The sequence below is a fragment of the Scatophagus argus genome, chromosome 21 (assembly GCF_020382885.2).
Source record: "Scatophagus argus isolate fScaArg1 chromosome 21, fScaArg1.pri, whole genome shotgun sequence".
Taxonomy (NCBI): domain Eukaryota; kingdom Metazoa; phylum Chordata; class Actinopteri; family Scatophagidae; genus Scatophagus; species Scatophagus argus.
In genome coordinates, this window is record NC_058513.1 from 11,545,174 (window position 1) to 11,568,378 (window position 23,205).

At 41.1% G+C, this 23,205-nt stretch overlaps 1 protein-coding gene across 2 annotated transcripts in view; it reads right to left on the reverse strand.

The window, feature by feature from the left end:
• Positions 1 to 22,158, reverse strand: part of LOC124052323 (dynamin binding protein) — a 43,837-nt gene extending 21,679 nt beyond the window's left edge. For both annotated transcript variants that reach the window (XM_046376432.1, XM_046376431.1), the window contains exons 1-4: positions 21,754 to 22,158; positions 8,440 to 8,594; positions 7,223 to 7,345; positions 3,395 to 5,644 (exon numbers count right to left, since the gene is read on the reverse strand). In XM_046376432.1, coding sequence (XP_046232388.1) covers positions 3,395 to 5,644; positions 7,223 to 7,345; positions 8,440 to 8,584 — 2,518 coding nt within the window. In that variant the 5' untranslated portion in view covers positions 8,585 to 8,594; positions 21,754 to 22,158. The remainder of the gene's footprint in view (positions 1 to 3,394; positions 5,645 to 7,222; positions 7,346 to 8,439; positions 8,595 to 21,753) is intronic.
• Positions 22,159 to 23,205: the final 1,047 nt, after the last annotated feature.

Consider the following 23,205-nt stretch of genomic DNA (forward strand, 5'->3'; position numbering starts at 1 on the left):
GCAGTCATAAGTCAATATTATAACTTCCTGTATCAACTTTATGTATAATTACCTCAGTCTTATCGTGTGATCATTTTTTAAAATGTGGTTGTCCAAATGAATGATTTTGGCCAATTGTGATACAAATACAACAAAATGAACTGACAAAGTTTTATTATAAACTTGTTTAATTAGAGTTTGGTCAGATGTAATGAGAAACAGTACAACGGTACAACACAACTGTCACTTTAACGCTCTTTAAACTGAACACTAAAATTAAAAAGTGTCCAGCGATATCAACCACATACTGTAGGAAAATGATTTATGCTTTCTGTTTTGAGCTTCAGAGTCGGATGTACTTCAGCTTCTAGGAGAACTTTGAACCAGTCTTCGCAAAGTGAAGTGCACCAGAGCCCAATGCTGAAATTACTCCCTGCCTTGCAACAATAAGCAGCCATTGTCTTTCAAGCGTCACACACAGGAACACACCCTTCAAAAGCATGAAAAAACACTCACTCCTTGGTGTGTTAGTGTATGTGTGTGTGTGTGTGTGTGTGTGTGTGTGGAGGGGGGGGCAATGGGATGACAAACACAACAAATATCCCGAGACTTTGCTTGATATGTGCACACCACTCTGTGAGACACGCATTAGCATTAAAAAGGAAACGAAAGCAAAACATGATGAAAAACATGATCCTATTAACAAATCTTAAAAGCCTTCGTGTCTGAATAATGTGCTGATAATCACCACATCAAACTGTGCTTGGCTGTTTTTCATCTCCATGTTCTGAATCTCAGTTCTTACAAATCATGTCGCCATCTTAGAGTATTTCCACATCTAACAGTGTGGAAATGCAAATACCAAACAAAGAGTGAATATTTGATTTTACTGCTGTGAAAGGAGGGCGGGAAAACTCCTGCGATGTGATAAGTAAAGAGAAACTATGTGGTTACAGGACTCTTGATGCACCTGTAGCCAGCGCAGCACGTTCTCACCCTCAGGCTGATTACAGTACAGGGGCTTGACAGATCAAATCCAACAGGATATGAACCATTTGAACCATGCAACAAAAAGAAAAAAAATAAACAGACATGTGCTGATTGTTATTATAGCTTCAGCTGTGACGGTGACTGTTCATTTTCTCTTTTTAAGTCATCGAGAAAACATTCAATCAGCATTAACAGGAATCAAACTGAACTGAAACTTTGACTACAGTGGAAGATGGGTCACATTAACATTACAAAGAAACCAGGTTGTTGGCAGTGATTAGACTGAAATCTTCTATCTGGATAGGGGAGCGTGTATATTTGCATGTATAACAATGAGAAACAGTGAGCTCTGCTTTCAGAAAGTTGTCATGATCTAATCGCAGTCTGGATCAATCAGTCAATCAGAGAAGAGCAAGATAACACTGTCTGACGTTCCCTCACAAAGGTCAAAATGTACTTTTCAGGAAAGGGAAATTATATTCATATATATCAGACTACATGTAATCAGTAATATTAAAGTGACAGATACCATGTAAAAGTCTAATTAAAAAAGCTGTCATTGATGCTTAACAAATTTTTGATCATTTTGCTCAAGAACGTCACGATTATGGTCATTTTTCTTTTTTATCACCAAGTTTTAATAAGCTTAGCTTAGCCATAAATGAAAATTACAAGTTAATTTCCAAATCATTTATATTTCCACTCTGCTTCCCTTATAAAAAGTCAGGTAAAGTCAATTTACTTTCTCAGCAACTACTGTGAGTGCCCTCGAGTAAGACACTAAAACCTCCAACTGATGTTCTGACTCAGTGAGTAGAAAACTATGGCCGTGACAAGCAGCTCCAAGCCTGTGCCTACGAGTAAGAACCCAAACAATGCTCAATCTACACAACACTGACAGTCAAACAGCACAATGTCTGACGCATAACCTGATGAATACCATCTTCAGTTCAAGCCTACCTGCCACTCTGCTGGACCTGGCTTCTCGAGCAAGTCCAAACAGTGTGGAAAGGTGTGCCATGGGCCATGTGACAGCTCGCCACAGCCAGACTTTGGGTCCCCTTCTAGAGTGGGCCATGCTGTCTCCACTACTGCAAAAAAAATTCCCAAAACCTCACCCAGTGTGTATTCTCTCTCCTATTCTCTCTACTCCTTGAAGAAGAAGAATGATGGAGAAGGGAACTGAAAGACTTAGAACATTTGGATAGAGGGACGGGTCTCAAAGAAAGACAGAGGGTGGAAAAAGAGACAGAGGCCCACGTGCATTGCTTACTCTCTCACTATGTGCAGGAATGCACCTCGTACCTAAGTGAAAAAGTGTTGGGCTGCCACAGACAGCACTGTGGACCCTCAGAGTCTGAGATGGAAAACACTAATCTAGTACATAATTCTTGTTTTTGATATGTGTAAATATATTGGGGAACAAAAAAATACTATGTGTGCTCACCATTACTGAATCTCTCTACACATTAGAGAATCTGCGATATCTTAGAAACACACTTTCAGGTTCAGCTTGTGTCGTTGTAACCGTAGGGTGAGTTTGTCGTGTCAAATGAGGTGCGAAAGCCGTCAGCTATTAAGACACATTATCTTAATTAGACTAAAACCTGCCAAAACTTACCTCAAAACAAATTCGTCAAATTCACCTAAATCCTGCAGCGACACGGAGATTCTGCCACATTAGCTGTAATTTTCTTAAGTAGCAATGCGGTGAGACAAAACAAATTCCTCAATATGTACTGTACATATATATGCACCCCTCCAGACACACCCAAAGACACTCACACACCAATCCTCATTCCGCTGATCATTGTGAACAGTAAATAGTGATGTCTTGTTTGAATAGTTTACAGTGGAATTTAAATACCTGCATGTATGTGTGCCGGGATAACAAGTCAAAGAGGAAATCTGGTAAGCACCCGTGGCTCATTTTAGGATTCTTGCTATATTACATTTTGTCTTCAGTGAATTGGTATTACTTTTGAACCAACCTGCGGGCATCAGGGCCTCACAAGTGAAGTATGACATCAAGTAAGGAAAAGAGAAATTCTACTTTATTTGTCTTCTCTTCTGCATAGTTTCCGTCTAACCCATTCTGCGACAGTAACTCATTTGTAAATGTAAAAGGAACAGCAAAGAAAAACATCTACATTAATGCATGTGGACAATGTCTAACAATTTTGCCTGCTAGTTTTCTGTTCTCAGTTTCTTAATGCCCATTGATTTGAGTGGCAGATATGTATTTGTTTATAGGGTAGACATCAATACTTAAAGAACAGAGATTCTGAATGAGATTAATCTCTCAATTAACCCAAGTTATTTACTCCTTCGTTGTGTGTTTTTCCATCTCTCTACTGTTGATTATCTAATAAAGGCATGAAAGGTACATAAAAAACACTCGCAGTCTTCTGCCCAATAGCCTTACCTTGTAGCTGCTGCTGCTCCAGGGCCAGTGTCTCCAGCGTGTAGTTGCAGAACTCCAGATTCTCCATGGCTTGCATGCGGGCCGTCTCATCCTCCTCCTCCTCCAACATGGTCCGGAGTTCCTCCGCTGTGTGCGCATATGCCTCCATGTCGTGCTCCACCTCTTGTAGCCGCAGGAGCAGCTGGTACTTTTCTTCCTCTTCTTGCTGTCTCTGACTTTCCAACTCCATCTCTCTCTCCAGCTCCTTCTCGGCTTCCAGCTGGCGCTCAATTTCATCCTCCTGAGCAGCTGCAAGGTCACCAAACTCAGTCTGCCCTTGGTTTATTTGATCGTGTACATTTATAACTGGTTCGTCAGGAGTGTAGAAGATGGGGCTATTGGTGAGAGAGTTGCTGGATGGAGGTACAGTATTTTGTCTCGGGCAACGTGGAGGGGGACGTGGAGCAGGACGCGCTGGTTTGTATGCTGGTGGGGCTGGGGGACGAAGGACTCTAGGACGAGGGGGAGGCGGGCGAAGGGTCCTGCGCCTCTCTAGTGAAGAAGTAGCAGAGTTTGATTTCAAGAAGTTGGACCCAGGTGGATGCAAGGAGCCTCGGATGATATCCCTTTCATCACTGTAGTCCAGAATCGAAAAATGGCGTGAGATTTGGTATTGCTGGCTCAGATCTCCTACAGAGGACATGTCCCTGGGAGCACCGGAACTCATGTTCTCATCACTATATGAAGTAGTCAAGCTTTTCTCAAATTCGAAAAGCTGCTGGGAAAGCTTGGCCTCCAGGTCACTGGCTGAGGTTGCCAGAGCATCTAAGGTGAAGGATGTTGCCATTAAACCATTAGAGCCACGCGCTGTCTGCTGGGAACGCTGTGTCTCAGGACTGCCCATTATCATATCAGCATCACTGACACTACCATGGCGCGTCAGCTTCTTCTGCATCTGGCTCTGAGCAAGGTTAAACAACACCTGGCCAAGACTAGCCCTGCTATTGGTGGTGGCACCATCCGTTGGTGGACTCTGGTTGTATCTGCTGTTTTTAGACCAACCAGACTGAGTGCTAGGGAGGGTTACGCTATGGCTTAATTTGGACTGTGAGGGTCGAGAATTACCATTAGTATACTTCAACCAATTTGTGCCAGAAGATGGGCCACTGTGCCTATGGCTACGGGTAGGCGGGCTCGGCCGAGCTGGGAGTCTGGGCCTTGCTGGAGGAGTGGATTTGGGTCTCTGAGGCCCTCGCTTTGTTTGGGCAACAGGTCTATGTGGCTGAGAGTCAGGCCTGCTACCCCCATCTCTCTGTCCTCTGTTGTTAGTTTGAGCTCCATTGCTTTTGTTTTCATTTTGCAACCTTTGCTCCTCAGTTCTCTCAAAGTAGTCCAAGTCCCACACTGTGTGATCCTCATATATCCTCCATTCAGAATCATTCTCTGACTCATTGGGACATAAATGACCTGAGCTGTATTCAGCATCACAGCTGTTCTCTTTTTCTGGTTCAACAACATTTGTTTCATCTGTGGTTTTCTGTCCATCGCCCTCTATTTTGACAAAACGATGAGGAAAAATGCCACGCTGTCCTCGCAGCTCCCCCTCCAGCCAGCCATCTTCCAAAGTGCTTATTACACGTATGCGATCCCCCATATCAAAGTCCAACTCACCTGGTTCCATGGCCCGAAACTCATACAGTGCCACTACATAGAGACCGCCCTCCTCCTCTTCCACGACTTCTACTCCAGCCTCCTTCTGCTCCTCTTCCTCCCTCACAAAAACCTCTCCTCCTTCTACACCTTCCTCCTCGGTCCCCTCTCCTCCATCATAAGGGTCCTCGTAGTTAAATTGCTCAGAATCACTGTTCAAATACTGGCAGTCTGCAGGTTCCTGAGGGGATCGAAGGGGACCCAGGAGCTCCACAAAACCCTCTGGGAAGATGCCCCTACGGCCCTCCAGCTCACCCTGGAACCAGCCTGGCTCGGGCAGGTCGGTTATGATGATCAAGTCCCCCTCACGGAAGTCCAGCTCCTCATTGAGCTGGGCATGGAGGCTCATTAGGGCCCGGGCCTGGCCCAGGGCATAAGGTGGGAGCTCTGAAGCCTGGGCCTGAGCTGAGCGTTCAGACAGCTGCCTGGAGCGGCCTGAAAGGTTCAGCTCCTTCACACATGATGTGGGGAAAAGACCACGGATGCCCCATGCGTTACAACCACGCTGCCAGGATTCTCCGAGGTCCATGGACCCTCCTGCCTCTCCAACTACCACATCACCTAGAGACACATGGAACAAAGAGGATCACATTTAATATTCACCTCACTGATGTGAGTCTAACTAAAGGATTTTTTTTTTTTGTGGAGCTGCAAACTGGTGAGGCTGGCAGAGTTTGATAGATGATTTTTTCCCCATATTTTGCACTGTTGGGGAAAAATACTACATTAAACTGAATTAAAATGAATTAAAATGAACTGGCTTCACTTAATATGAATGGAATAATCTGTTGGCCACATTAAATCTCAGTATTATCTTTTTTTAGATAACCTTTATTACTGCATTCCTAATAACTGTACAGGGTTCAGGCCTGCTGCTAATAAATCTGGAGAGTCAGGGATTACAGGAATGTTGACTGGTCAGCCAGAAGTCAAGGGGGTCACATTCCAAAGACCTGCGGCTCCACCTCCTATTGTGTCTGGGGCCAAAACTGGCCCACAGCCAGAATGGACCATGGAAATTCATACTGGAAATGAACATTTCAACTCTCACAAGGCCTGAATGTTTCCTGTGTTCTAGAAAGTGTTATTTATCTGTACAAGAATAAAAAAAAATTGAAATACTGTTGTTGAGTGAATCTAATCACAGGGTAAATCAAAAGAAAATAAGAAATATGTATGGATGATAAAAGGACGCTGGATAGAATGCTGACTACTTACAGTATTTGACATAGTTAGGGCTGATGAAGAGGAAGGCAGTGGGTTACCACCTTATACTTAAGGTGCATAAAATTAATTATTAATTAATAAAAAGTGTGTCTTTTGTTGAAATGAAATTTTTAAGTTCTAAATATTTCAAGTACAACTACATAACAAAAACAACAAAAAGACAGCTGCACACAGGCTACAGGTTTGGCTCTGGGGCCATCTAGGGGAGAGTTTTGGAAAAAGACTTTGTGTGTCTTGGAGTTTGTTGAGATGATCTTTATCTTATTTTCCTATCAATGCCCTAAAAAAGGTTCCAGTAGACTTTAGACACTCTTCGGTGGCTAATGTGATTCCAGCTTTGTTGTTTATGTTGATAATGACGATGACATGACTGGTCATGCTCTTAAACTGAGATTCTACTTCAAAGAGGTTGCCATCAAGGAAAACCAGTGCCTTGTCTCCATTCCCTGTGATCACTTCCTATATTACAATATGATTTGTAGAAACTTTTTCATTAGTTTTGTTGTTCAGCTATTAGTAGAATACTCAGTACTATTATAATCAAATGGTGCAATAAAGTGTTTGATTTTCATTTCTGGAGACAGTCAACTCAGGTCCCAGTTTGTGGCAGTGGAGTCAAGGCGTCCGGTGACAGTATCCAACACAACACAACTACACTACAGCACAAAATAAACAGTTTACCTGAGCACAGCGACATCAACAAGCAGCGTTAAGCTAAGTGAGAAAACACGAGCCATTAGCGTTGACAGTAGTATTCTTGTGTCGGTGTTTGGCTTATGCAACTACAGCCAGTAACCTGTACAAAACATCTTCTTACAAGTAACAGATAACAGAGCCTGTGTGTGCTCTGACTGATTCATAATACAATCATTACTCTAAAGTCATCATTGTCTGTATGCAGTGTGTCTGTACCTCTCTTCAAGGGCAAGTTGCCCGGCTGTACTGAGCTGAAGTCATTAATGCACACATACAGTCTGTCTCCAGGCTTGGTACTGGGAATGGTAACCTCCTCCACGAAGGTGCTGGGAAACTGACCTGAAGACAGGAGACAGACGATGAACACATCTGGGTGACTACAGTACACACAATGAAAAACTTGTGTTTACTCAAGACAATGACATCAGTAACTGTTTTAACTCACGGTATCTTCATCTTAATTTCAGAATTTGCAGATAATATGAGTATAGTGAGAAGAGGGGAAAGTGTAATTTAGTGCAGATTTACATTGTGGAATGAAATTTTTTTTCTATAGGCTAGATTAAGACTAAGACTAAGACAGAACCAACAGCAGATCCAGCACAGGTGCTACTTGGTACTGCAACTCTACTCATATTAGAAAAAACCAAGATGAAAATCAGAAGGTTATAACTTGTATAACTTTTTGAGACTGTCATACAATAGAACAAAATGTTATTTGAACAAAGCTGATTGGCCATTAGTGTAAAAGGCCAGACAGTCCCGACTGTAAACAGTACTTGTATACATGCATGTCACACTGGCAGTTTGGATATCATCTGGCTTTGTCAGGAGTGTTTTAGGAAGTCCACACTGACTTCCCATCAGCACTTCCTTCTGAGGGAATCCCCTTTCTCATATTAAGTGACGTGCGACTTTTGGAAAACTTAAGTAGATTTCCATGAGTAACGTGCACTTTAGGGAGCACATCCTGTCCAGAATGCATTGTGACCTTTCATCATACTGCAAAACAAACAATTTAACATCAAATGAAGAGTGGATTGTTTCATTTCTAATGCCCTGCACCCCTCCAACCCCTCCCTCTTACTCTACACATAGCCTGTCATGTATGAATGGTTTGATGCATTACAAAACTCAGAAAGGAAGTGAACCAAAGCATGTCAAGACTTAGTAGAAATCACTGCTGGATTGCATCATTTCCCATTTCAAACACTAAATGCCTCCCACATGCACTCATCAGCACCAAAATGAAAGACCAATATGTCAATCACAGTTTCTCATGTGACTTTTTATAATCAATAAGTTACAGGAAGCCTCTCCATGTAGGTTTTCAACATAACTAAAGTTCTTTGTGGTAAATAACGTGGAACTTCTTCAGAGAAACTTCGAGCGTATTGGTTTATTTTCAGCAATAATGACCCCTGACACCTTACCTGTGACGCCATCTTTGTTACCAACCAACCAGAAGTCATCCAGGACACTGAGCACCTCAATGACATCACCGGCAAAGAGTGGCAGCTCCTCAGAGACGCTGGGGAGAAACTCGAACACGGCACGCACCACCGATCCTGCTTCCATTACTCATAACCTGTAGAGGTAAAAAAGAAGAAGATTAAAAGATAATTCTCACAGTTTTATATTAATAACACATGAAGAAACACAGAAAAATAAAATTAACAAGATGCAGAAAGTGCAAAAAATTTACTAAGAATATAAGATGCAGATGTCTTTCCAATGAGGGAATGTGTCTCAGTTTTCCAAACCAGGCACAGTGGTGCTATTCAAAATCCTCGCCATACAAATCAACAAATGCCTCACAGAGAGTTTGTGAAACGACACCAAATGAAAAGGGGAAGTGAGAGCGTGAGAAACCTACAATTAAAAGGAGAGAGAAAAGAGGCAGAAAAGCACAAAGAAAGAGGGCTCGACTTAAGAAGGTTGAAGGACATTCCTCAAGACTCTTCTGTCCGTCTCCCATTTCTCTGCTTTTTCACGAGGGGATGACGTTTAGGGACGTACAGTAGCTGCAGAGCTCTGCGTTAGGGTGGCTGGCAGCTGCAACACTCATGTGCAGGTCAAGGATTTCTACCTACTGTATGTTATCTCTGACTTCTGACCTCTGTGTCTCTCACTTCTTTATCATTTCACTGTTTGTTTTTCTTCCTTGTTTGCTTCCTATAATGCAATAAAATATGAATTCTTCTTAATCATATCTCATTACAGAGGCGATCCGTAATGAGATATGGGTTTATCGTTTTATAGCTTTTCTTACAGTGAAGCACAGAAATGGTCCCGTTTCTCCTCCTTTTTGTTTCGGTTGCTCACCTACTAGTTGGTTTCATGCAAAGAACGCACCTGAATGAAGACGACTGTGTCTTCATTTTTAACTTGTCTACAGCCAAACAGTGAGTGGTTACAATCCAAATCACTGCAGTATAATCACTTCCAACAACCCCTGTTCCTCTTAAATGACCAGCATCTGCAGTCATGGTTAAATCTTCTTGTTTTGGGAAACAGAGTAGATATTTCAATAAATGGGTGTAATTTCTAAATGTCTTTTTCTGAGAGTGTTCACGCCTCACACTGTTTGCGTCTGCAGCTCCTGATAACTGGCATGCGTGTGAGAGGAAGTCTTATTCATCACTTTTAGGCAAAAAAAAAATAACCCTTCAAATTTGTGTAAATTTGTGCATAATCTCAATTTCAATTATCGCATACAAACGCTCACAAAACAACAGAAAAACTGCATTTAATAAGTCTTTTACCAGCCTTTGTGTATCATCATCAGCGGACAGACTAACTACAGGTGGGCAGGTGGGGATGGACACAGTGAGAGAGACGAGAAATGGGAGAAGAGGGTGGTAGTTTGCCACGCTCAATGGGGTCTCTGTTATGTGGACCGATGGAGCCGAGGGGGGCACAGAAACAGGACTCTGACCCAGTTCAGTTCAGTCTCTGGGGAGAGACTCAGGTTATCCTGGACATATAGAGGGGGACGGATGACAAGCATTAACAGAGGAAAGAAAGCGCATGGATGTGTGAGGGTGGCCGCTTGCAGTGAAGGATGAAGCAGTACTGTTTTGCTTAACAAAAGCAGTTGGGGGTCACTGTTCAGCAATGTAGCTTTGAGCTAGTGAGCTCCAAACCACATAGTGTTAAAGCCACAGTGAAACCCAAGCCAAGGCATTAACTAATGCAAGCCAACAGGAGGTGTCCAAGTAGAGGCTGAACAACACAGCAGACAACGAGCACCAACAGGCTGAGTGTTCAATTTATTCAATGGAACAGAAGCCACGTCGTTTCTTGTTAATTTTTAGATTTGAATGTTATCATTAACCGATCTCATCCAGCCTCAATAAAAGAATAAAATGTCATGTCCTTTGTAGTAAAGCAGAGTGAACAACACGAAGTGTAACTCATTTTTCTGCTTATTCCCAGTTCAAATGAAACAATGGCTGCCTGTCTGACACGGTGGCAAATTAAACATGCCCAGACATGCACACAGGTGAACACGTATCACCATCTTTCAGGAATGGTTTCCATAAAAAAGTGACTGATAACCCAACAGCGAAACAGGAATCTGTAAACTCATACGCGTTGTTGAAGCAGGAAGGTCTACAGAGAAAAGCTCAAATTTTGAGTGTGTGGCAGGTTAGAAGCACACAAAATAACTCATCTCACTCCTAATGAGTAAAAGGTAAAATGTCACAGAATAAGACCTTTTGACAACACATCACAAGTAAAAGAATGGTGCTCACGAACAGGACAGAAATGTGCATGATTTTGGAAAGTGTTTCTTCTCAGTGACAGACGAAATCTTACTCCCCAAAAGGGGAAGGCTTCTGCCAGTCAATGCTCTGCCATGAATTAAAAAGAGCATGTCATAAAGTCACACTGTAGCAGAGACAAAACACAAAACAAATCATTTATCTAAAGCCTTGAACTTTTGCATTATAAAAACATCACCCGTTATACCGTCTGCTTCACTGCATGTGAAATCAGTGAGTAGACTGCAATCTTTCTGCTCAGGCATCAATAGTGTAGAGAGATTACATTAATGTTAATTTAGGTCTCAAACTTAAAAATGAACTGTGCATGTATTAAATATAACCACTTTCCACCACTTCACTCATCATGCATCTTGTCCACTCTGGCCTGCCAAACACAGCTGATCTCACAGCCAGCACTGGGAAAACGAAAACCTTTTTCCACACCTGACTGCAGTGCCAAGACCTGCGAAGAGTCACTGGGCTGCTGCAGCTTTCTTGAAGCTAATCCTCAGATCTGCATCCAGCCAGACAAGCTCCTTAGTGTTATTTATGGGTCTGTCAGTGTGTCAGTGGCTCGTGCGCTCGGTGACTTTTACACCCTGCTCTGGCAGATGACAACACAAGCTGCCTGATGGAAACACTGTATAGTTTCCCTGTGACACTGCGGTCACTTACAGTAGCTGAATGGTTAACATTATACACAGGACAGCTGACACATAAAATAAGCTTAGATTTTCACACATTAAAGGCAAATCAATATAATTATAGAAAATTGTTGGGATTCCACAAAAAAAATAAATAGCAGAAACTGAAATGATTCAGTGACCACATGAGTATTCACGTCACTAATTGGTTCTGGTGTGTGGTCACGATTGTGGGTCTGCTGGATTTACTGCAGCGCTGCAGTCTCCAAGATGAGGAGCTGGATGATACTAACCAAAGCTAAGTGACAACAGTTTTAGTCACGCCAGCAGCTTTCCGCACAAAATAAATTATCTTAGCAACTACTATTAGATATTCAAGACCCCCAGAGGATAAATTTGAGTGATTTCAGTGATCCTTTAACATTTCCTCTCGCACCACTGTGAGGTCAAAACAGTTTGCCCTTTAGTTTGGTTTCTGATCAAATACCTAAAAATCTAATGACATGAAAAACAGCCTCGGCTTTATTTTGTGTTCATAACATATATAAAACATATCCATTACATGACATCTACACGTTAGCAGTGTTATATTTTGTTAAAACAATGCTTTATTTTGTCTAGACTTGCTACATGTTTAGAACACATGTCACTTTAGCACACAATGACTCAATGTGTTAATCTCCCAATGCCACTAGAACGTCAAAATAAAGGTCAGCACTACTTCAAACGTGCCTCGGCTTATTTAACTAAGAACAACAGTGATTAGCTTCAGTTTCTATCCAGCTAATTCCCTTCATTCTATTCCTTGTAAGCCAATATCAGGTTACCACTGCATAAATTAAATTAAGTAACAGCAAGCATTAGTTAAAGATCTTGGTGATTTCTGATGCAAGAAAACATATAATCTCTAAAAAATGCTGGGTTATTTCTACACCCAATTACTGGGTTGTGACAGTTTGACCATTTATTGCGTTATATTAGCCCATGCTGGGTTATTTTCTATAACCCAGCTGCATGGTTGGTGGTTTGGAACTCAACCTCCAACAGATACATGGTATTCTACCCACTGTCTGGGTCACTTTACTACCGGTAGCCTAAATACTGGGTTAACTCACTGAGTATTTTAAGGTCATCATCTCAAGAAGCATTTCAAAAATAAAATAAAAATGTCTTTTGTATACTGAAAATTGTGAACTGAACAAATTCTTTGAGAGTGAAATACCAGTCTAAAAATTTAGCACATGTGCAACTCCTGTGTCTGTGTACTGGTTGTACACAGTATTTAAAGAAATCGTTTTGGCTTTGTCTAGCTTTCATTTGGTAAATGTTGCTGATAAAAAGACACTTTCAACAACCTAGCAAATACTGAGTTAAAGAGTTATGTAAGTGGTAATATTTAATAATTTATATTCCGTTAGTGAACTTTTCATAAATGCCCACAAAGCACTGGCTGCTGACAAAACATTGTTGAAATGGGCTCTAGGCACAGTGCAACCGGAAAATTCAGGTAGAGGAATCAGAATCAGAATTCTTTAAGGAGGAGGAGAGTAAGGAGTAGTGGCTGATGAGGGCTCCTCTCCTTCCTCATGTCCACTATCATCTCCCTGGTCTTGCCCGTGTTGGGGATGAGGTTGTTGTTCTCACACCATGTCACACTACATCACCCATATACAGAGCTGTGGCATATTTCAACCTGGAGTATTGTGATCATAAAGTCAAGTCCAACCCAGGTGCTGGGTCAAAGGCTACACACAGCCCAGGCACTGGGTCATACTAAAGACTGAGGTTTGTGTTTTGAAAATTATATATTATATGATTATGTTATGATTTTAGAAGTTATGTCAAACATACACGAAAGCCTTACAATAGATCACAGAACGGTTCATGATGTGTTTAGTCAGGCAGCAATCCAGGCAGATAAGCAGATAGTTCGTTTGTTAGCTAGCTAGCGCACACGAAGCTTAATGCAAACACAACTAACACTAGCAAATTAGCTATGCACAGCAGCAGAGACATCCCTGGAGCAAAGATGGGAAATAACCTCTCAGTATGTCACATCGGGAACTTTTATTGACTTCCATATTCCATAAATAATGTCATATTTTGTTGCTTTGTTTTAACATTGAATACATTGTTTTTTGTCATTTTGATTGCTCTTGTATTACAGGTTGGCATCAACATGGTTGAATATTTGAGGGATGAGAGCAGGCGGAAACTGAACTGGGTCCCCAGGTTTATGGTGTAGTTGAATTGTTCATTCTGTTACGTATTTTTAACTATTTGTTCTTGTACATAATTATTGTTCTTGTATATAATTACATAATAACTACATTTTTTCTTGTACATAATTACTTTTTATTGTTTTTTCAACTTTTTGTGCATTTTTCCCATTTTAAATACATTTATTTAAATTCTATTTCTTCATTACATGTCATTAGTAGAGAGTACATTTCTAATGTTTTGGCTCCTGAAAAAAACGTAAAAATAAATAGTAGTGATAGATGTACTACATGAGTGATGATGATGATGAAGTACTAAGTGAGTAATTTGTTCAAAATTGTCAGTATTATATTCTTTAAACTTGTTTGCTTCTCTAAATAACTTACATGTGTATAACCCGCAATATAAAAAAAAATGAGCATAACATAATTCAACATAATTAATGGGTCAAATAAACCCAACTAAAAAGGTTAATGTAAACCATTATTGGGTCAAAAGGTCACAACCATTTTCTGGGTTACTGTAACCCAACGTCCCTGTCAGAATAACCCAATATCTGGGTGGATTAAGCTACCCATATGTTGTTTTAAATTACCAACCCATCTTGCTGGGTCATTGTAACCCAGCGCGTTTGCTGTCCAATAGTGACTCAGCACCTGGGTAAGAAACCACCCAATTTGGGTCGTTTTCAACCCAGTAGTTTTTAGAGAGATACTCCCACAGAGTTTTGGCATTCTTGGATCTCGCCTCATTTTTCTCAGAACTTATTTAAAAAGTATTTAAATAGAATATAAATGAGTCTCTTCTTGCTCCTCTCATTGTAAAAGCACACTGTGTAAGTTTCAGTGTGTGAGCGGCTTATTCTGACTCAGCACCAGCTGAGGCACATTTTGTCTGGATTTGAAATAAAAGGGAGGGAGGACAGGATCACGCCAGGAGTAGCAGGCTTGACTGGAGGAAACCAGGCTGGCAGCGAACCAGCGCCAGATTTTACCAGATCCCTTTCCTTCCATCAATGGAAGGTATCATTTTAAAAATGCACACACAAAAAAAAACCCACATTCTTTTCCACTGACTTCTTAAATTAAATGGAAATGTGCAAGGAAGGGTGTATTTCACACACTGAAAGGTCTTCAGAAGGTGTGTCTCTTCAGTTTGGATTTATTGATTCATGAGGTCTTGATAAGCAATTGGACTCTGATTGTAACTGAGCACCACCCTGGAACAAATTCCTGACGACAGAGTAAAGTATTTTAACCATAAAGAAAACCAGCAAAGAGTGTGTGTCACTCAGCACTGTCCTGGAGAAAGTAACAGGATTACGACAGACAGCTAAGTCAACAGCTGACACGCATGCACACACACACACACACACACTGTATACATGCTCACACAGCTGACAGTGGGACAAAGCACCAACTGTCTGAACTGTCCTGGACCTGAAACCATCATCACTCTTTACTATCTGTGCATATGCTTTTGTGTGTGTGTGTTTTCCAACATAACTGACAAGCATAAGATGCAATTTAAAGAAAGAAAGTCTGCGCTAAATTGCAAGCACCATACAAGAGCAGAGGAAGATTTCCATGTTGCCTCAGTGTCAAAAAGAGAACAACTGTTACTTCACTAAACTGAATTTAGTCCACTTAATTTAAATTAAATACTTGAAAAACCTTCAGAAAAAATAGCACGTTTCAGTAGGTGGAGCAAATTCAAAACACTCATCACTTTCAGAAATGATGAGTTATTAGAAAAAGACGTCACATTAAAACAGTTTGCCTTTAATACGGTATGAAGCATGTGGGATTTTAGCTACTTGGACAAAAAATTGTGTGAAGTCACCTTGGGACATTTTTCATTCTGTCAACATTATTAGACAAAAAGATTAATAGGCAACTTGAAAATATGACTCAACTGATTCTTCAATAACCGAAATAACTGCTGGCTGTAGCCCCTCCAGCCGAAAAAAAAAAAGCAGATTTACTGTTGGGGTCTGACGAATTAAATCAAAAAGAGTACAATTTTCAAACTGCAAGAACCAAAACTTCAGTTAAACGTTATCTTGCAAAGCTGTAGTACGACATGACAGTTAAAAATGACAACTCTTGATTTTGCGTGATATGATAACTCCAGGCAAACAAACAAACAAAACGTTGGCTGCTGTCTGGTTAAAATGCTTTTTGTTCACCAGTGTGTCTTTGATGTTATTTATAATAGATTCGATGGAACTTTTCAGCCTTATATATTCTGCATGATTGTAACTCTCCAAACGGTCCTCCTTTGCCGTGGCTGAAAGGCATCTTAAGTTGAAGTTGGTCAGGGTGAGTGCTGAAACACTGTGTTAGTGTACAGTGCAGAGTGGAAGAGGCGAGACCTGCTGACTGCTTCTACCTTTTATTATACAGGGTCATCTGATGCCAACAATGAAGCTGCTGCCTCATTATCTGTCTGCCTGCCAGGACGAGGCTCACGCTGATGTGCCATTCATCCTATTCAGATATACTGCAGTGGCAGAGTGGCACGTGCCTGTGCATGAATGTCAATCCACACACACACACACACACACACACACACACACACACACACAAACGGACTGGTAGAATCCTCTGGAGGGGGCTTGATAACAACTGTTTACCGGGGGACTCGTTCTGCAGTCCTCCTATCCAGCGTGCTGACGCCGCTAAAACGCATTCACTTCAAAACAACATCACCAAAACAGGTGACTGGCCAGCGGACCGTTCTGGATATTAAAACCTGTGGGACATCTGTTGCTTTTCTTTGGGCAGTCTAGTCTTTCAGCACATGGTTTGGGGGACAAGGAGGAGGGGACGGGGTGGTGAGAAGGCTTCGTATGGCTGACAGTTGTCAACACAAGTCATGTGGTTTTCTAACCATCTGCTTAGAGAGTCACTGCCTCACAGACCCCCTGCATGATGACATAACTAATTTAGATTTTTTTCTTGACAAACAAATCGTAACTGGCTACAGCAGTGATAGATAAATAAATGTCATAACTAGATGAAGTGGTTGAGCTAACATAAAACTTGATGATCTGTGGCTGGTAAATAATTTGTCAAACCGTATACACACATAAAAACCATATGAGATGATTTAGTTTAGGACGTTCTGCTGGCTTGGTGGTCTAATCTCCACTAGGGCTGACTTTTTGACATCAAATATTCTCATGATCCATTGTATGTTTGGGCTCTCCAATCTTAAAAATGTCTGAAAAAAATCAAATGTCCACAACGTCCAACAGTCCACTAGTGAAAGATATTCAACTTACTACCACATAAGAAAAAGAAAAGTAATGAATCCTCACAACTGAAGCTGCAACAAGGAAATTTCTCATTGTGTATTAATTGCAAATGAATTTTCTGTCATGTGACAACTGATTAAATGACACATAAACCATCTAATGTTCTGGACTCCAGTGCAGCTCAGGGCTGTTGTTGCATGCCAGCCATCCCACTCTCCCAGTCCTTGCAGTTCTTGCATCTGACCTGTTACTGATCTTGTAAAGGCCTTTGCCTAACAACTCCAAGAATCAATGTTTGTAAGGTCCCACATTGGGTTCTAATGGTTTTACTCCAAACAACAAGTAAAAAGCAGGACTGTGAAGGGTGCAGTCTGGCTTGCAGTGCGCATTTCAAACAGATGAGACAGCACGGCATGGCTTCAGCCAACAGGATAAAAAAAAAAGACACATCTGGCACACTGAGTCAAATGCCTAAAGATGCCAAACTCTGTTGAAATATTTGGCAAAGCCATCCTGTCCCAAACATGTGAACAGCAAACACATACACAGAGATGTCTGAATAAGCATGCAGACGCGCTGTACTGTACGCTAACATGCCAGCTCTGCATTTCAATACAAACTAGTAACGGTAACAAAGCCTATTCTGTCACAAGTACACCATCAATTCAAATTGCTTACATCAAGAGACAGTAGAGGCTGTTCGTTTTATTTAAAAATAGTCCAAACAGAATGCTGACATTCGTGCTTAGGGTGACTTATCAGTTTGTGAACGTATCTTTCCTTTTATGCTCACATTTCAGAGTAAGAGTTGTCAATCAACTCAGATTGAAGTTACATATAAAAGTGTGGAAGGTTAGGTTGTGTTAGGTATTGTTAAAGATATAAGCAATGTATAGACTCATAAAAAATAATCTCTGCAAGTATCACTTATGACCCACTAGAAGTGTGGGATGTTGTCTGTACTTGTAAAGATCCTGTCCTTTGCCTGTATTTTCTTTGCTATGTTTGGGATGTTTCTGGGCATCAACTGTTCTCAAATACCCATGTTTTAGGTTGGTGGGGATTTGATAACCTGCAAATAAGACTTAACAATAATAAAACTGTCTTTCTCTCTTACTGTACCTTAAAATGTGTGTTTACAAACAGTACACCAAAATCTTTTCATGGTGTACCTTTAACTTTAACTAACGATTTGGTGGCAAAGCATCTGTGATCAACCTTTTAGCCACATCAACAGCATTTGAATCAGCTCAACCAGTCTGTTCATGATTAAATTGTTTACTAGAGTATAAAATTGTTTACAAGAGCGCTTAGTTAGCACATAGATCCAGCCTCTTTATTTTACCAGACTGATGTATTTAACTTTAAAATGTACAAAATTTTCTTCCAGGTCTCACAAAATCCTATGGGAAACACTGCTTCCACGCGTCTTTACTTCTGGTTGGTTTAGAAACAGCAAAATGTGTTTCTATTGAAATTCAAGCCTTATTTATACTAGCTGAAATACCTCTTAGGAGATGTAAATAAAGGCTGATTGTGACTTTTCTAACAGTGGAGAGAACATTGCTAGATGTGTTCCTGCTGCTGCTGTAGGAGTGTGGGGGAAAACCTTGGGTGGGTCCTTGGAAAAAGACTGGAAATACTCTTTTTGGCTCAACCAAGACACTGAATCCACCGTTGTCTTCACAATTTCTTTCCATTTGCTTTCCAGCATCTCTGCAGTTTGTCCACCACACAGACGTTCCCTCAGGGGGACTCCACTTCATCCCTTGTCTTAACTCATTTCACTCACATCTTTGTTTTTCCAATTCTTTCTCAAGCATGCACATGTTGAATATTAATGGCACACACACACACACACACACATTTAAACACACTGGGTGGAACTGGTCTTTTGCATAAACATTTCCACAGCAAGGAGCTCAGACGTCTGAGCTCAGAGGGCAGAAGCTGCGTTGTCACGAATACAGAGATCTGTTTGGACAGAGGACCGAGGGCTTTCCTTGGGAGGACCCCAGAGGTGCCCAAGGATATGCCGCACCCTTAAAACATGACTGAGCCCTTAATAGTCTGCATATGAGCTGTTACATAACTGATCTCCCTCTTGGAATCACATCATCACATGCCTGCAGGAACAAGATCGATTTATGGAGGGTGAAATAAGCGTGCTCTTTTTGGAAAAATCCATCCAAACGCAAAGTTCTTACATGTTATTTCCAAACTTTTAGACAACTCAAGGTGAATTGAGGACATTAACAAGAGACTGCCAAGATGGCAAAAACCAGGATTGCTTTGATGAGTTTTGTGAATCAGCTCTTGGAACATTGGAATAGTCCAGGCAGAAGCCGATAATACCAGATCTTGAAATTGTCACAAGCAAGCAAATACGTGAGACAACAAACATGGATTACCCTCAGTTTCAACCAAAGCTGAACAAAACTCTATGGTCTATAAAACCAGTTTCTTCACTGTCATCCTCACATATGATGAATGTTACATTTTTATGAATTTATGAATTGAACTTCTATTTATCTCATTTGTGGAAGGTACCAAGACACTCACTTTTGTTTGATGAAGGATGGTAGCAAGAGCAAAGTCCAGCTTTCTGTCTCAGGTCATCGACAAGCAAACTGCAAAGTATTTGCATGCTTGCTGCAGAATATCTAATACAGTGTGATGGCCAAAGGGTCATTTATGTGCCTAAAACTGTGTTACTTATGTAACTAATTTGTCACCTCCCAGACCATGTTGACTCTGGACAGATATCCAAGTCTTGATCTCCAAACTCTTCCTCCTGCTTTCCATATCCAGTTCAGATCAAATTAAATCTCCTGGCTTCCCCTGCATATTCAGCCAAGCTAACTAACACTGTGTTGTCAGCATATGGAATGTATTTAATGCCTGAGAAATACATTTTCTCTGAATTGATGGCATATTGCATAATGGGATGATTTTATTATTGCTATTTTGCTGGACATTCTGTTCTTACGCTGCAGCCTGCAGCACCTTTGAATGGTTGCAATCATAACTGCATTACACTAAAAACCTATGTGGCTGTTATAATATGTACAATTAGATGTTTCACTGGATTTATGGGGGACAGTCACTGTACAGCGTTTGTGACATGTAACAGGCTACGTGCAAACTGACACAAACATCTCAAGTTTCTCTGTGCTGATACAGGACCCTGTTGCAAGTACTGAATAATTCAGTGTGTAGGATGTTTATGTGCATACAAAATCCTGACTAGGCACTAAACACAGAAGCAGCACAACGGGAGAGAAAAAGATATCCTTGACCAAGGATAGTAGTTAAAGAAGCAGAAGCAGACGTCTGCCAGGTATGACTCAGAAGAAAGAAAAGGTAAAATACACCGTCATGCTCAGTCCTGTGCGAGAACGGACAAGTTATTTAATCCTTTTCAGGTTAAGAGTGGTGACTGGATGTTTTCTTTCTACCTTATCGGACTGTATTCCTTACAGATATACAGTATGCCGATATATATTATCCCTTTTGCTGCTTTATAAGGGGTTAAACTGGGATAAAAAGTGCCAGTGTGAAACATCCCATTGGCTTCGTTTGTTTACAGTATGAACATGCACATGTGGAACAGAACATGAGCAAACAAACATGGATGGCGATGATAAACTGCTGTGCAGCGAAGAAGCAACAGGTTCAGAGGTTGAATCTAAGTTCTGTCACTGTTTCACTGTTTTATAGGGCAAACCAAAAACTCAATGACGAAAGCTGTGAGTAAATGCTGTCATGGCACAGACACATACTGCATTGTGCTGACAGAACAAGCATGTGGGCCTGGCTTCTGCTCTCTTGGCAGTGAGCTTTGTGCTTGGCAGATTCCTCCTGAAATAACTGCAGCTATGATCTATCTTTTGTTTTTAACAACACAATTATGTTTAAATAGACAGCTGTACAGACGTGTATGTGTCTGTCAGCTCTGGCAGATTAAGTTTGGTCCATACCACAGTCAATTGTGTGCACAGAATTTAAATAAACTGGATATAATTCAGCTTCAGATCCTTTATGCCAAGTGGCTGAGCCAAGTACATCACTGAAGCAATCCTACTGCTAATACAGACTCCTGCCAGAGCTTGAAAGTGTACAGACTCTTTAGACACTTTATGATGCGTATTACGGTTTCACTGTGCATTCACATTTGCATCAACACTGATTTAGTCTCTACACTCTGGCCTGATTTGCTGCAGTGGACTGAGACTGACTGATCGATGTCAAACCGGTGCAGAGTGCTGATAACACTCACAGTATGGTAAGATTTTCCAGAAAATGTATGTCAACAACACAACCTGTTTGTGTTTATGTATGTGTGTGTATGTGTGTGTGTGTGTGTGTGTGTGTGTGTGCTGTAACAGTGTGTTGCCACCCCCTCCTCCTCTCTATGTCACGGTGGAACAACTGACAGCAGCAGCCACAGGTGACACACACACAGACAGCGGTGAGGATTATTTGGTCTGTGGCGTTCACTGCCGTCAGTCATTCAGCTCACGCCATTAGTCAGCTAGCCTGATCGCTCTGTGTGTCCACACCGTGACTGGCAGCACTGATGTCTGTGTGAAGGGCAAATCCTTTCCAAAGTACGCCCCAAAAAGACTGTCAGCACCCGCCTATTACAGTACAAACGTTTTCGAATAAGTATCACAGAGGAAATGAAAGCGCATTTCATCTCAGGTCCACCGCAGAAAAGCTAATGTCATGACTGCAGATGAAGGAGTGTGTCTGTATGTTATTACACACTTATATGTGCTTCAATTCATCCATCAGCCCATGAGAGTTCCTCCAGCGTTTTATAAGGCGCAAAAATCGAAAATGTCTGCCTACCTGTGAAGTGTCTGAACTTCCAGTGGAAATAAAATGTGGGATCGCGCCGTTGGATCCAGTCAGACAAGATATCCAACTTCTTCAGCCTGGTGATGTGGTGGCGGAGTTGCTTTTTCCCAGCGACACAACTTTTTTTTTTTCTTTTTTTTTTTGTGAGCAGTTACACGTCCCGGAGCTCCGGAGCTGTGCGCGGGCTCATTACTTCCGAGAGGAACCGCTTCAGGCCGGCGTGAGAGTCAAGGAGACATGATGACAGCAGAAAAGTGACCCGGGTGGTCCTGACGGCTGTGGCTCGGTACAATCAGCTGTCATCACATTAGGGACAGGGGCAGCCGAGTCGCTTTGAGCCTCTCCATGCCTACACACAACAACGCCACCCACTTTTTTCCAAACAGACCCTTAGCTGTCCAGGCTGGTGCCTGACTGAAAAGAAAAGAAAAGCGTACACGAAAGTAGAGAAGGACCTGACTAATTTCACCATAAATTCATTTTAAGTTTTTTAAAAAAAAGTGTATACTTTCAAAGTGTTGTTTTTAAATAAAGCATACAATTTTGCAGATGCTATAGGCCAATGTGCTACTGGCGCTATAACGAGGTAAAAGAGTGACTACATGTATTTACATCTGATTTCTTCTGATTTTACATCTTAATTACTTTTACCACTCAAATTCACAGGAAAAAAAAAATCACTACTCTTAAAGCTATAGTTATTCTACAGCTATGATGAAGTGGTATTAAACTTTATTAAACCACTCACAGGAATATTAATCAGTTGAATTTAGCTCCAGCTTGACTAGCTATGCCATTAAAATGCTGCTTAAACCATTAATCCAATTACATAATATGTTTATTGTGGCACTTACAAAGAGGTCTTTGTGTCTAACAACTTTTTCTCCTAATTGGAGTTACAAACAATTGACTTTATTAACTTTATTTATTTCTTGGTTAACTGATTGATAGGTTGGTTCTATAAAATATACAACAATGGTAATGGTATATTACTCACAACGCAAAAAAAAATGCTCATTTTGCTGTCAAAGTAGCACATCCTCACAATTTGTAGTTTACCAGCTCAGCACAACAATCTATTGCTTGTGAAAGCTATTGATGGGAAAATAGCTAGAGAGTGAAACAAAGAATGTTTCCTTAATTCATTACTTCATTCCTGCACAGGCCAGCACATGTTTAGACTGACCACTCCACCCAGACCAAACACTGTTCACAGCAGTTTTAGGAAGTAAAATCTAAGTTTGGCAGTGAATGATTTCTCTGTAATGTTTCAGTTAGAGTCACGATGATGATGTGACTGAATGAAATCACATGTTCAGAACTGATTACATAAGGAAAATAAAAGATATGACAATAGCTAAAGGGGCGTAAAAAAGTTTCCCTGCAAACAAAGCTTTCTGACACTCAGCGGGAAGGTGTAACCAGTATTCTGTTTTTTGTGGT